Here is a 15,520-nt window from a genome sequence, read left to right as displayed (position 1 = left end):
CTGGTGAAAAAAGGAAAGAATAGGGAAACAAAGCACAGAGAAGAAAAACCAGGATGGAAGAAGTGAAGCTGGAAGGATGACCCAGAGAATATTTACAATCACTGATCACATGACCTACAAAACAGGACTCCAGCTTTGCAAAGATTTGTGCTGGGGGAATAGAGCCTACGAAGGCAGGTAGGTTGAACTGTCCCATCTACCACCACCACGGACCTGGAAGTCTCTGCTGCTCCAGGACCTGGTGTCTCCTCCAACACCAAGTCTTAGGTCTCCCCAGCATGTCTCTGAAAGCTCCTTCTGCAATATTTCTGCTAGAAAAGCAGCAGACACTGCTGAACATCCACTAAATAGTAGCAAGTCCAAGCACAGCTGGTCAGAATCAAGACACTCAGAAAAGGAATTGGAGGCACTGGGCTAGATTTCCAACTGAGGCACCAAATTGGACTTCAGGAAATTACTCTGCAAGGCCTTGGGTAAATCAGATAACCTTTCCAGCTCTCTGAACATGCCTGAACACAGTTTTTGTATCAATCTGACTGTAAAGAAATCAACAGAGGTAAATTAATGATCCCCATCACACCTGCAGACGTACAGATTGCATTTTAAACATTTTTAGTCTGATAGCTTGATTTGTTTCAAAACAAAAATGAACGACCTGCTTTAATCACTCTGATTTTGTTTGCACTGATTGATGAAGTCGGTTTGTAGAATCCAGCAGCGGGATTTTAAGCAGAATAAAACTCCCTTCCCATCACATAAACAGAGAAATTACAGCTGGACAAGACCACGAGAGGTCATCTAAAATATTCCCTCTGCCCCAAAATGGAATCAGTTCTACCTAAACCATTCCCTCACTGCTCACACACCCAACCTACTAAACTGTGCAGCTACAGCCACAGTCCCTTCCCTCAGCTGTGCAGTTTCAGTGCCCTTCAAAACGAAGCCTCAGTCTCTGCAGGAATTCTGCTGCTATTAATACTTCATTTCCCATAACACAACTTATTTTTAAAAAGTTACATACGATGTAATGGCTCTGAATTTAAGTTATCAAAGAACAAGCTTTGCTTTTGATAATCTCTATTTCTAGAAACGCTATAATTTCTCTTTAAACAGGATTTATTTTTTCCACATATTCTGTTACTGGTTTGGAATCTCAAAATGTGTTTTAGCTCCATGGGGAAAAGCTCTGGCTATCCATCTCTTAACTACAAATCTGTTTTTTCTATTAAGACAGTTGAGTCTCTCCTCCCTCAAACTTGTCAGCTATACTGATGAGTCACTAATTGATTTTTTTCCTCTCTCTTTTTTTTTTTTTTTTTTTGGAAACAAGTACAGTAGGCTAAAATCAAGCAAGAAGACTACTGAAGAATTCAATTAACTTCTGGCTCGATTGGTAATAAATAGTACAGTATTGTACTCTGCCACTCTTTATTCTTGTTCTAGTGTCTGGAGATTGCCCAGATGTTGTGTCCTCTGGGCTTTTTTGCTGTGGAAGGCTTTTGCCTCCGGGCTGAGCAGTGCTCTCCTCTGCTCTCCTGCCTCCAGTTAATCTACATGGCTGTCAGAGCTGTCACATGAATGGTGAATCATGGCCTCTCACTGCAATCACTTCAGCCCCCGGGGAAGTGCTGGGAGCGGACAGCTGCACAACCCCCCCCACCCAAGCAAAGTTTCTCCTGGATGAGGATTTTCCAGATCAACTTTGAAATAATCACAAAGCCTGACTGACAGGCCCCTGGTTTTTAAATAACTGAAATTTGTCAAAAACAAATTGGTTGTCTTTCAAACAGACACCCTGGCTGAATCTTTTTTTTTAATTCTTCTCTTTCCTTTGCTGACTTTCCTATTTCCAAACAACAACTGGTCCATTTTCTTCTAAACAAACTTGAATTACAAAGGAATGTTGTTCTGCTATACTTAATAGATTTGCACATTTTTCCCTTTCTTCTTTAGTCTTTCCCAGTATAACATATAATCCTTTGCACCTGCAAAAGCTCCACAGACTGCTGACTGCCAAGAATCCACCACGTGACCCTGCTTCCATGACCAGAGATCCTGTGTTTAAAGAGAAAGGAAAATAAAAAGTTATTAAATGTTTGAATCTATCTGATCCCCATGTGAGTTAACTCCGAGGATGGGAACTTAAGTGAAAAGCTATTTTTGTGGCATTTTTTAGTGATGTAATAAGTGATTTTTCCCAAGGAACTTGTGTACTTGAACGAGCAGATGGAGTGAGAGAGATGTCTGGAACTGAGGGCTTGAAGCAAATTGCTTTCAGGGAATTCATATGTATGTATTTAAGCCTGTGGCCATGCAACTTTGCAAATATTTTGTGAATTTATTTTCTTTTTGGCAGATAAAACAACGCAAAGCAAAACACTGAGCGGGGCAGGGGGGAGAGGCATGCAAAAACCAGCATCAGCTCAGCTCAGCTCAGATGTACCAAGGCTCCTACTTAAAATGAATAGTCCCCAGAACTACAAGATTTAAGTCCTGTTTGCTCCCCTACATTTCTTAAATCAACCCTTCTCATCCCTTTCCCCCAAAAGCCCCATCGTTCAGGAATTACTCTTATCACTCCCCTTATATCCCAAAGCAGGTTTGTCTCTGTTTCTCACTTGGCGTCCTTAGGGACCACGTACCCTCCTCTCCTCAGCTCCCACCCACCCTGCTGCCACCCCTCAGCTCACAGCAGCATTTCAACGTGCACCTTAGAAAGCACCAACAGGAACAGTGCCTCCTAAAAACCTCTCAGGAGTCACCTCAGCCCGTCTGATGAGCCCGAGCGGTGCCAGCAGCAAAGGCCAGCTGGGATGGTTGTACTATGGCAGCCATAGTCACTGTGTTCTCTCCTCCTCCACTCTGCTCCATCCCCCATCCCCATCTCCTAAAACACTTAACGCTGGAAGCTCTCTGGAGGAGAGGTTTTCGGTTTATGATGTGAGGATCAGCGCTGAGCAAAACGGGATGGGATCCATGGCCCTTCTGAGGCCTACCACAGAGAAATCAGGAATTTTATTTTATAGCTGAGGCCTTCCCCTTCTTTTTAAAGTCATATTACTTCTATGCTATAAAATTTTCTTAAAAGCAATTGGTAGCTGTGCTAGGCTGAGATATTGCTCTGGGGCTCCTGGTCTTCAGTACAGCAACTTTCCACTGGAGCAGGAGAACTCTTCCCTTGTTTGCTGACTCTTCATTTAACACACTGTCCTCGTGACTTGCTTATTCCAACTTGGCCGGTGGTTATATTTCAGTTGAATGTTTTAAAAATCAAACTGTTCAAGCAACAATGGCCAGCCACAATGTTGTTTGGTACCCTGCCATAGCTAAATAGCTGCAGTTCTGCTGTACGAAAGCACTAAAGGGATTCCAGTCTCTTTAATGCTAGCCATTCTTTTCCTGGTGTTTTTAGTATGGGATGCTATTCTGCCGTCACCCACAGCAGAAACTCATTTTCATCTCATAAATAAATAAATAGGGATTCATAATTCTTCAAAACCATAATATGCTTTTCTGGAATAACTTACAGTCTTTTGGACACACAGTTCTCTCGCAGCTCAGTCCTGATGGATGAAGGACACAGTGCTCCCTAAGACAAACAGCACTACCTTCCAAAGTGTCTGGGTGTTGTAATAGCAGAAATCCCACCTTCAACACCTCTTTCCAAAACACTTCAGGTGCTTAAAAAAACCTCAAATTGAAAATCAGGGTTTAGAAACTTAAATGCTGGAGCCACTTGATAAAAACCAGAACTACTGTATTTTTTCATTAAACGTTCTCCAAAGGTCTGTACCTCTACAGCTAAATCCAAGAACTTACAGCAGCTACTTCTGCCATGAAAAAAAAAGCACTGTGGAAGAGCTGCTGGAGGACTAAGAGAAAAATCAGCCCATTAATGCAGACATTCATGGCTCTGCCAGAAGCCCAGCCTATTCTCAATCATGATGGGGTTTTATGTTAATGTCATTGTCCAAAGAAGAAGGAAAAGGTCATTCTTATTTCTTGGCATGTAGCTCTGAAATCTAGTTTCTGATAAAGCCTGGCTTCCCAGTGCAGCTCTGCACAAAGAGCCTTTGCCGAGCAAGGCACACGGTGATGAATTCCCATCCATTATGCCTGCAAATTGACAACAGGTATTTGCAACAATCATGCAATATGGAAAACGGTTTTAAAGGGTGGAGCCAGGAACAGTTCAATTAAATTAGGGAAAAGGAGAATTGAGGCTGGAGAACAGGAAGAAAATTCCCCAAGAGTGAGGTCTACTGAACCGCAGAGCCAGCCTCCCCAGGGAGGAGAGGAAAGCCCTCTCCTTTGAGTCATTTAAAAATAGATTGGAGAAGGCACTCAAGATTGTACTGTGGGGAATAATCCTGCGTTGGCAAGGGCAGGATGAGATGACTTCACGCATTTCTTTCCATCTCCAATTTCAGTGATTCACCCAGAGCTCCAAACCTGAACACGCAGAAGAGCAAGAGAGAAGCAGGGCACGAGGACATCACCCCGGAGGAAGCCAAGAGGAACAAGTGTCACAGGGCCAAGAGGACCAGCAGGACTCTGGTCCAAATTCTTTCTAACCACACAGTGCTACGGGCCAAGATGACGTGCTGAAGGTCACACATGCTTCCTCTCATAGCCCATGGGCCAACTAATTGACAGGGCTTCGTGGTAAGTCGGGATTGTAAGTTCTTTGAAAACACTTGCCTTTGTGCTGCACTGAGCAGGTTTTACCACCATTAAGACAGGGCAAAGCACAGAAGCTATTACAGACTTGTGGATTACTGTAAAATCAGGGCCTTGTTCCTGGAAAGAAATTCAGGATCCATATACAGATATCCCAAAAACACAGACTTTGAACAGAATTGGCTGGTTATTTGCAGTGATACAGGGCCTAGATCACACTCTGCCAGCCCAGATGCTGCACAGAATCAGAAGAGCCTTCCACTCGGGGGGATAACAGCGAGAGCTCAGAGCCCACAGGGCCACGGCTCAGCAGCTCCAAAAAGGGCAGAAGTGGCCACGTAACGCCTGTAGAAGCCCTGCAATGACACCACTCTCCTTACACGTGCTCTTGCAATACGGAACACAGCACGGGAATTATAAGCCACACAACTGCAACAGTTGGCTCAGCCTGGGTTCCCCACCACCATCACCAAAAGGCTCCTACCTGCTCACACTGTGCTCCTCCTGCAGAAGGCTGCAGGGGATAACCTGACTTTTCCAGGGCAATACCCATTCCCACTAGTATTCACAGCCTAGGAAAGCAGAACGACAAGGAGCACATTACATGAAAGCAGCCGCCATGCCAAGCCTGTGTCATGTGTATTCTATTAAGCTGAAGGCTGAATAGAAGACTTTGTTTTCCACTTCAAAGGACCCCATCCCAATCTCTCGCTCTTCCCTTATGAATAACAAATTGGAAATAAATCTTCTGGCTGAAGCACATGGAAACTCATACAGTTGGGGCCCTCTGCAGCTTCCCAGCTCAATCACATGCTAATTTTTTTTGTAAACACTTTTATGTGATATATATGTAAATCTCACTGTGCTTTGCTGCACCATGTAAAGCAATACAGCGGGTGTGGCCTCAGGGGATGGGACACAGCAGGAAGCCTGAATGCAGATTTCCAATTATTCACAGGGATAATGTTCACAGAGAAGGGTCATGTTTTATATGTGGGCAGAGCCTTACTTTTCTTCCTAGTGATCCCATTTCACACTGTTCTATAGGCCAGTGTCCTCTAATTCTCACCACAAATGTTATTTAGCTCTTTCGATACTGAGGACACCCCATTTTGTTGGGCAGAGGGAGCACTGGAAATGTCACTCTTAGGATATACCCAAGGCCTTCCAATCTGAAAACAAGCAAAAAAGGAAAATATTACTTCTGTCTTTAAATACAGGGGGGGAAGTATATGGTGCCCACAAATGTGAACTCCTCATGTGCTGTGGACACGTGGCCTCCAGATGGCCAATAACCTTTGACTAGTGCACACAACTCCCCACCTGTGTGTGGCTGCCACGTTTGCCATACATTTATGGTAGAAGTTAGGAGCAGAAATCAGCTGTCAGCTTTGTGCTCCCAACGCAGCCAGGTCTTGGTCTATATTCAGGGCATCTAAGCAATGGTAATCCAGAGGAAAATGCAATACTCACACCTCTCAAACCTGATGGCCAGCCCAACGCCCCAAGTGCTGCAGGAAGCAACACAGAGAATGAGACATCTCTGCCTTGGCCTTGATATTCTTCAGGCACTAAGAGGCAAGCAGACCTCATGGCACGCACTAAACTTGAGGCCTGCAGCTGAGTAAATATTACAATTCACTCCAGTGATAAGCATCTCTAGTATTTCTACATATCCCTCTGTTCAAGACAGTGTTCAACTTCACGAGAACAGGGGGGAGAAAAATCTGTGCAAACTAATCACATGGATCTGTGTGCACGTGCAGTCCTGTAAGCTGAGGGAAGAAAAGCAGTTTTCAAGTTTGCCTTTGCTACCAGAGATTTTACTTGCAACATGGCATTCTGCATGGCTGACCCTCACAGATGCATGGCACGTTAGCTACAGGAGAAGCAAAAAACTCATAAGCTGATTGCAGTTTCTATACATAAAGTCAAACATGGAGCACAGAGCCAAACGTCCTCCCCAGTGAATTTTTATGTGCATATGTGCAGCATATGTGCAAGTACATGTGTATATTATCTTGCAGGAAACATGCAAGCCCAAACATGGGAAAAATTCAATGATCTAAGTTCACTGTTGACATAAATGTTGAGACTCCATTTGCACTAATGGAGTTGTGCTCACTTATGCCAGCACTGATTTTGGTCCTAGAATTAAACCCACCCAAATCCTAGATAAATTGAAAGAGAACAAAAGTTGGCCTACATGCAAGAGCATATTTTTCATGTTAAAAGCGTTTCATTCCCCTCTTCTGCCCATATAATGCTGCATTGATGTCTGTGACCCATTTGGATGTAAATCAAAATGGATGTGCTAAAAGCCTGGTTAAAGAAAATGTCTTCCAAACAGTGTTCCCATGGCAAGGCAGAACAGCCACACTCTGTTTCCATGGCACGAAGGGCCATGTGTGTGTCTGAGGAGGAAAACACACTTCTGAAAAATCACTTCAAAGTTCGGACAGTTTTCCTTGAGCATCTGCACTGCTACTACCTGCTAATAAATCTGTGCTTCATGGGCTTGTGTGAATAAATTACATGGAAGAACTATATGAGCCTTTTAAGGTTCTTCATCAAGAAGCGAGCGCCCAAACCAAATGGTGAGCCCTGTGCACTGATTACTTCGATATTCTACCAAACATCTCCAGATGTCATTGGCAAGCTCAGCAACCTCTAGAGAACCACTTGTGGCCTAGGCACGACCAAGAGTGTCACAATCTGGCTCTGTATCTATTGACTGTTTTCCTCTGGCCGTTTTAAATGCTGCACTGATGACCCAAGACCATCTGACTCTCCCAAACGTGCCTGCAGTGCCGTGAGTGAGGGTTGCATTTGTTTCCTTCTCTTTGGTGCAGATGGTGTGCAGCATTCCTTCAACTGCGCCTCAAGACGGCGTGAATGACACTTATTGTGCCACTAATAAAGAGAGGGCTGTTTGCTGAACAGCTGTTGGGTACATTGTTCCTTTGTGAGAAAAATGCAGCCGTTATGCTAATGGCATGCACACGCTGCACGTTACATCACGCCTCCAAACGCCCTGTGGAAATATGTTTTCCTGATACAGCACCTAAGCAAATGGCAGACACATTAGGGTTATTTAACCATTAGGACTTAATCCCTAAATCAGTCCAACCCTTACTCAAAGAGGGAGCAAGGTATGGTAGAACACTTACCACACTGCCTGCAAGGAAATGGGTTTAAAGCTGGGCCTGGGTTTCATTTACTCCTGATTTACATGCAGCTGAGCACAGAGAAAAGAAATACTAGACTGCTTCTCCAGGAAAAAAGAAAAAGGGTCACCTACCCATACAGCAGGGAAAGAGCCATTTAAGGCCCAGTTTGGCTACATTCCTTTATTTTCTACTTGCCCTCTTAAACAGCAACAGATCTGACTGTAAATTTTAGGAGGGAAATAGCATGTGGTTTATTGTTTCAATGGTGGAGTTATAAACACGTATATTACTGCTGAGAACCCCAGCTGCCTGGGCAGAAGTATTCTGTAAGCTTTTCATTCTTATTAACTTTAAAAATCAGGTGCAATGAGCTCCAAGAAAGATTAGAGTCTTCACTCTCCACAGAAAGCTATCTAGCAGTCTTTGCACAGCAAGATTCAAGATATGTCTCAAAATATATCTGCACTGACCACTAAGAGTGAGGCTGAGCCCACCCTCAAACCAGTTTGTCCACACCCTGTACTGCCTAGCCCAGGCCCCAGAAGTTGAGCTCTCTGAAGGGGGGAACCAAGAGAACCAAGCAAACGATTTCATGTATCAATGCCCTCAGGTAGACCTATGGTTCAGTTCACCAGCAGATTTCCCCTCAATACAAGTGCCTTGTGCCTGGGGTGACAAATGAACCTGAACAGAAAACAGGGGACCTAAATCCAATCCCAAACCTGCTCTCCATCGCGTGGGCAGAAACCAGTTTAGAACCAAACCAAGGAACTCCTGTTCTGACCCAACCAATTTTTAGATCCTGCTCAGGCTCACAGGGGAACAGCTGGACTCTCCCCATTCTCTTTACTACAATGGCCCACTTATTTCACAGGGTGGAAATGTGCCCATGTGCACTCACCCTCTTCTCCAGAAGCCACCAAAGCATTCCTTCCTCTGCTTGTTCAGCATCTTACAGCACAGCAACCCACAAGGGAGACCTGCCCACGTATCTCAGCTCCCTGTCTCCAGCTATTGCCTCTGAAGTCCAACCAAATATCTCTTCTTGTAAAACATCTGTTAATTTGTGAGACCTACAGATTTGAGAAAATTATCTTATTGCTAAAGCCAGTGACAAAAAAACTTGTGGGAACAGTAGAGGTGCAGAAAGTCTAAGAGCTTTAAGTTTTGCTCAGCAACGAGACAAAGAGAGAAACCCTGGCCCTACTGAGTGCCAGAAGAGCCAGACCTCACCTTGAGCATGGTCAGTTCAAGATTTTTATCTTTCTTAGCAGCTCCTGGGCCAGTGGAGCAGCACAGCCTGTGCCAGCCCTCCCGGAGAGGATAGGTGTGCAGGGGCAGGACTGGCTGACCCTGATGTCACACAGCCTTAGGAACATCCAAGTGTCTTGTCTTAGAATCAGGCACGTCTAATGAAAAAGACAAATGGTTCCCAGGATAGTAGGTTTGTTTTCCTTAAAAAAACCCCACCAACTAAACAAACAAAAAAACCCTTGTTTTTCAAGCCTACTCATTTGAGACCTATGTTCTCCAGTCCTGCCTGTTCCTTCCCTCCTCACCAGCTACTAAAGCCTTTTCTCCAGACATACAATACATTTGGTCTATAAAGAGACCATTCTCCACGTACAGCTGCATTTGAGTAACTCTCAGAGGCTGGCTCTGAAGCGCAGCCAACATGCAGAAATACAAAACCCAAGAGGAATGAGTCTTGTTTCACCTGAGATAGGTTTATCTTACACACAGCACTGTTCTTTGAAGGAGCTGACTACTTCCAGTGAGCCATAAGAAACAGGCATTTTTGACAAGATGTTTCTGAACTCAAGACCTAACCAGAGGCTCCTGATTTTCTCCAGGGTTTTAAAACTCTATTTTATTGAAAAAAAACACCTGATGCCCTGTATTTCTGTAATACCTCCACAGCAGAAATTAAAGTTATTTTTTTTTCTCAGTTAGGTCTAAAAGAGAAGAATTATAGATTAAAACATGAAGTAAATGATAAATCATCTATGTGCTGCTGGTAGAACTCAGATATGATGATTACAAGTGCTGAATAAAACACCTGACCAGAACAAAACAGAAAGAAGGGATGGGTTCCACAGTGCTGTAGTCATCTGAGCAGAGACTACACAGCCCTGGCATCAGGGTGAAAGCAAGAGCTGCACCAGACTCTGTGTAACCCACAACAATTTCATGCCAAATACACAGCCCACAATGTGAAATTCCCACAATGAAGAACATACATATAGTATTTCCAAAGCAAGTTACAGAGGCACCCTGGAAATTCCAGGGCAGTGTACAAGGGGACTGTATCTTAAAACATTATTCCAAAACCTGAACTAATATGGGAGGCACTGTGCTTGGCTGGCATTTGGGAAGCACACTGCATCTATGCTCTGTTGCCTTTCTTCATGGCCAGCTGGTTTTGAGATGGGATCAAAAGCATTAGCCCCACATAAAAGAACCTAAACCTGATCAAACTGTCACAGTGGTATTCAACCATGGTGCTCCTCTGAGGGCTGGTGTAGCAGAAAGTGAATGAGATTTGAAACACCCCTTCTTTCCCTGAACTCTGGGAAAAATTCGGAATTGTTTTAGCTGTAAGGCTTGGGCTAAAAGGACAGAGAAGCACTACACTAGCTCACCCCAGCAGAAAATTACAATGTCTGTCCTGAAATCTCATACACCATAGCAGTTTCCTTCTCCCTTTTGGTTTGGTTAAATTACATCAATAATTTATACCTCAAATAAAATATAGAAAAATGGAGAATTAGGAAGAGAAAGGACATTAAGCACACGTTATAGCAGTGGATCTACCTACATCCAAAAATAAAAGGGGAGTTATTTTGGTTTTTTTTAATTAAAAGCACCATAATTTCTTTACTGTTGTTTCCTGAGTCATAGTGAACTAAAAAAGGAGTCTATTACCTGTTCCTAAATTCTGTGTTCACCCGAGTCACTGGCAGTAAGACTTGTATTTGAAGCAGTATCTGTTTCTTGCTAATTACTGCAATACTCCCTTTGCCAGCACCCACAGCAAATGTAACCTTATAGTTCAGTGATCTATACAATGCTCTCTCTTCTTCTAACTTAGTTTAGTGCATGATATGCAAGTTTACTCTCACACAGGACAGCTGGCCCACATTCACACACAGGAGAAAACTGTGCATGTAAATTACGTGGCTAAATCATGCTGAAAGCATAAGGAATGACTAGAGCAGCTTGGAGCAACGTAGATAGAGAAAATGGGATATAGAAACACCCAATTTGCTACCTATGACAAGCCTCTATTAGGCTTCTTTCAACTTAACACCCTGTTGCTGGTTGCAGCCAGCACATATCTGAAAGAAAAGGAAACTGTTCTCTTCCATGTGCCTCACTAACTGTCCTTTCATAGTGGAAAGATATTTTTCCTCATTTTTATGGTGATTAGCTTGTTCAGGGAATTGTGAGACTGAATCTCTCTTCCATCAGCTTATGCAACTTTGTACTAGTGGTTTTAAAAATGACACAGCCACAGCACTTGTTCTGTTCTGATCTGTGAGATAGTCCACATGCATCATTCACAACTGCTCCTGCAGTTACTTTCTCAAGTAATCCCATTAATACAGTGCAGAATGGTCCCTCAGGCATCATCTCAATGACTCTTTTCTGTTCAAGGCTTCGTGCCATTTTTCTCTCATCCTTTGCATTCCTAGTCCTTCATAATTACTGTCTCTTCACGCTCCCTTCGTGCACCCATGAGAAGCCTTTCCCTGAGCCACACTCTCATTGATGCTACTGGCCACATCCAGCCTGTTGATGGGACCATAATGGTTTTTGTCATTTGTTGTACTGACAATTTTTTAAGAGCTTCATTCAGATAAACAAAACGTATTCTGCTTTCACTGCCTGGCTTTGACCATGACAAACCCTGAGCTCTCTCCCTCTGCTGAGCCAAAGTGTCTGGAGCATGCCAGACTGATTTTTGCAGTTTTCTACTCTTGGTTCCCCAGTAGAAGAATACATTGCAACAGGTTTGTGGAACAAACTGACACAGTTTTGTTTCTCTTCAGATCTGCACTGACCTCTTTAGATTAAACATGACGCCTCATCATAAGTGACTCACTCCTGTAGCTGGCTAAATTCAAACTGTCTTCTTTAAAGTCTGTAATGTAAACAATACATTTTATTGTCACAGCTACGTGGATATTAATTAAAACAACTTTACTTTCTGAAACCAGCTACACAATGGTGCTGGTTTATGTGGTTTTGGCAAGAACACTGCACTTTTTCTCTTCAAGCTCTGCTACCTCTTGCTCCCAAACGTGGCTGCTGCACTATGAGCAGGTCGAGACAGTGTAGCTGCTGAAGAGTTTACAGAAAGCCATTCCTAGACACTGGCAGGGAAACAGATTCCTAATAAGGCAGCTCAAGCTTCCCTGTGCAATGGGATGATACCCAGACACCACAGCAAGCTGAGTTCACAAAGTACCTACAGAATCCTTTGAGAAACACAGCTCAGTTCTGTGCAGGCTCTTGATGTATTCCACGCTCCTCCTGCCTGTGGACTCATCTTTATACTGGACTGCCTGAAGCCTCTACATGCAAACATTCACACTGTGGGCTTGTTCCCCCTACCCCAAGCTAGAGACACACAGGGAGAGAAAAATCTGTTGTCCCAACAAAACATACCAGCACCAAGTTTGGGTCTCAGTGCTGAGCTTGCTCTGAAGTCCAGCACCCTTAACAAGAAGAAAGTTTCTCTCCCCAGCTCCTCTCTTATATTTTGCTGCAATGCTTTTAATGACCTACAATAATTCTCTGTGCTTCCAAACTAGGATCTCAAAGCACCTGAAAAAACCTTTCCTTCATCTTCTGTGGTGAGTTCAAGGAAAAACAGAGGGAGGGAGAAATTCCAAGTCTTCAAATCCCACATCTGCTCAAAAATCTAGACCCTGACTCTGACCATGATAAACAAAGCAACCAGCTGGTGGGAGAATAGCACATCATTCCAAACAAATGCACTACTAAAACATCATCCAATGACACCTTCTTTAAATGACCTTTAAGTAAACTATAGGCAGCCAACCAAAATAGCTTTGCAGCAATACACTGAGAATCTCTCCATGTCTACAAAACCCTGTCTCAAACAGCTTTCTCTGTATCATTCACAATTTCCTCTTACTTTAAAGAGCAAAACACTAAAAAAAAAAAAGAAAATTAAAAAAAATAATAATAAATAAATCACACAACACAAGACAGTGGCCACTCTTTTTAAGCAGTAAAAAAAGTTAGAGCCGAAGATAAAATTTCTGGCACATTGGGAGTAAAATTTAGCCTGCATGCCACAGATCAGTGGTTAGATATTCCCTGCTATGTTTCAGATATTCAGGCAAATGATCTTCACATGCACAGGTAGGTTGGCACATACTTACTGATTCTTGGAAACGCCCATAATAGCAATAATCAAATTAGAGAAGTTACTATGGAAAGCCTTTGCAAACTGTGTAACTTATATTTCCATCACTAAAGAGGACTTACCTTTAATGACTCCCAGAGGGGAAACTGTACCAGAGAGAAAGGAATCTGGAGAGGTGGGAAAAGGAAAAAAAAAACAAAAAGCGACAACATAATGTTACACAAGCAAATTGGGTTGGCATGTTCCTCAACTGGCTAAATTAGGAACAGTTATTGTTCCCCCAGTGAACTGCAGCTTATTACACTTACAAATCTTTACGGACACTTTATGTACGCTGCCATTAAATGACTGGTTTCACTAAAGCAGTTTTACTTTGTTTATCACATTCCCTGCTGAGAGGTTAATGTATTGTTACCAGGGTGGCCTAGAAGAGCAATAGGCAGTGTGATCTAGTGCAGGGACATTCTTGGTTTGACACTCAGCCAAGAAAGCCATAAGGATGGTTCAAGAAACACGTTCCCAAGGCCAGCAACACAGCTTGGCAAAAAAACATCGTCAGCAATGCACACTCCCGCAGATGCTGAGCTGAAAACAGTTGTGCTCCAACCAGGGTTTTGCAGTTGGGCATCAGCTGCAGAAACTTCCCTGAATGTCTCCTGGTGATTTCCATTGAGCAAGCTCCCTTGAGAATTAAAAGCAGGTTGTGAAGAACTATCACAATTCAACTTAAAATCAAGGGAGAAACTTGTTGGTTCTCTTCTCATTGCCTGTAACATGAGGTTCTTCTGTACAGCAACAGCCTGTACCTCTGTCTAGGCTCATTCCTGCTGTCATATGTCCCCATCAGTGGCTGTGCATTTCCAGGTCCTTTACAGAATTTGCCCTGATAAACACCTCATGACCCTCTTAAAACATGGGGAAAAGAAGCAAACGTCTGTCTCCATCAGCTCTGGGGGCTGTGCAGGGCTAACATTGAGTCAGTTTTCATCATGAACACAGTGATGCTTTGCAACAGGAGATATCACTTTCCAAGGTTATGCCTTCTCTTATAGTTCCTTCCTCCTCAAAATTCTTCAGTAAATTCTTTCTTGTCCTTCATCACTCTGAGATGTCCTGCCCCATACGTACCTCTGGTACCAACCCTGACTTAGCTACCTCCAGGCTGAGTAGCTATCTCCAGACATCTCAGAGAAAGGGGTCCCTAGGAAAACACTACCTTGTCCTAGAACTGCCCTTCAGCTGTATCTGCAGGTCTGCTTTGCCCCTTCCTAAGCCTTCTGCAGTTATCTCCTCCTCTTTGACAGCTGGTCAACCCCAGGTTCAAATCTTCCAAGTATCTGTTTTCTTCTATTTTATCTTTCTCCCCCAAACATGATGCATGTTGGGTTAGTTTTCCCCCTCATTTAGGCTGGTTTTGCAGTTCATGTATCAAATTATTAGTCTCAGAAAGTACTAATTCACTTTTGTCATGAAAAGGAATAGATACTCGAAATAGATCATGCTTAACTAATGCCAATATCTTTGCTCTGAGTAATGTCAGGTTAAAAACATTCAGTAAAGAGATGAATGGCTTATTAAACCCAAATTCAAGGTACACAAAGGAATCTGAAATGGTACATCTATTCAACATCCCAAGAGTTAAAGAGTATTGTCTGCTTCACTGTGTTGCAACTAATGATTAATAAATGAGTCTATTAAGTTAATCTGCCAGGCAAAACTAAACTTGACAGACACCTGCCACAGAAAATTTGTTATCTATTCAGGCAGGAAATGGCAGTGAGAAGAAATCAATGTCACTGCTGTACATTGAGCTGACAAACTGAAATCTCAGAGGAAGTTTGTCATCTTGGACAATGAGCAATATCCCTGGTGGCATCTCAGAGCCCCACAATAAAGGTCAGGCATGGCTCTTATTTATCAGGGTCTTGAAACTCTAGTGTAGCAATTAAATTTCATTTTTAATGCTGGGTGAAAAAGTCCAGCTATTTGACAGTAATGTGTGGTAATATATTTATGAGAAGATATATATACACCATGCTACTGCATCATTGTTGAACTGGAGATACATGGCATCATTTCTTTGCAGTGTAAAATGAAAAGCAATATAATCTTATATTATCTAGGCAAAAAAAAAGGGAAAAAAAGAAACAGTAGCCAATACATTTGCTTCAAATCTGTTAAAAGAGAGAAAAGGAAATGCTCTGTATCCAGCTGTACACCAAACAAAACAAGCTTTCAAATACAGTCTCCAAGTTTTGCTTTTTAATGCTTG

At 43.0% G+C, this 15,520-nt stretch overlaps 1 protein-coding gene across 3 annotated transcripts in view; it reads right to left on the bottom strand.

The window, feature by feature from the left end:
- SLC25A26 (solute carrier family 25 member 26) overlaps nt 1–15,520 on the bottom strand; it is a 98,199-nt gene that overhangs the window by 23,765 nt on the left and 58,914 nt on the right. For 2 of the 3 annotated variants that reach the window (XR_001876735.1, XM_017826882.1), the window contains exons 6-7: nt 13,371–13,415; nt 1,986–2,055 (exon numbers count right to left, since the gene is read on the bottom strand). Coding sequence is in view for 2 of the 3 variants with exons in the window: in XM_017826882.1 (XP_017682371.1) it covers nt 1,986–2,055; nt 13,371–13,415 (115 nt within the window). In the remaining variant the exon portion in view is untranslated. The remainder of the gene's footprint in view (nt 1–1,985; nt 2,056–13,370; nt 13,416–15,520) is intronic. The other variant, XM_017826884.1, reaches the window with a different exon arrangement.

Source organism: Lepidothrix coronata, unplaced genomic scaffold, assembly GCF_001604755.1.
Source record: "Lepidothrix coronata isolate B3197 unplaced genomic scaffold, Lepidothrix_coronata-1.0 Scaffold131, whole genome shotgun sequence".
Classification (NCBI taxonomy): Eukaryota; Metazoa; Chordata; class Aves; order Passeriformes; family Pipridae; genus Lepidothrix; species Lepidothrix coronata.
This window is presented reverse-complemented; position numbering and strand designations above follow the sequence as displayed.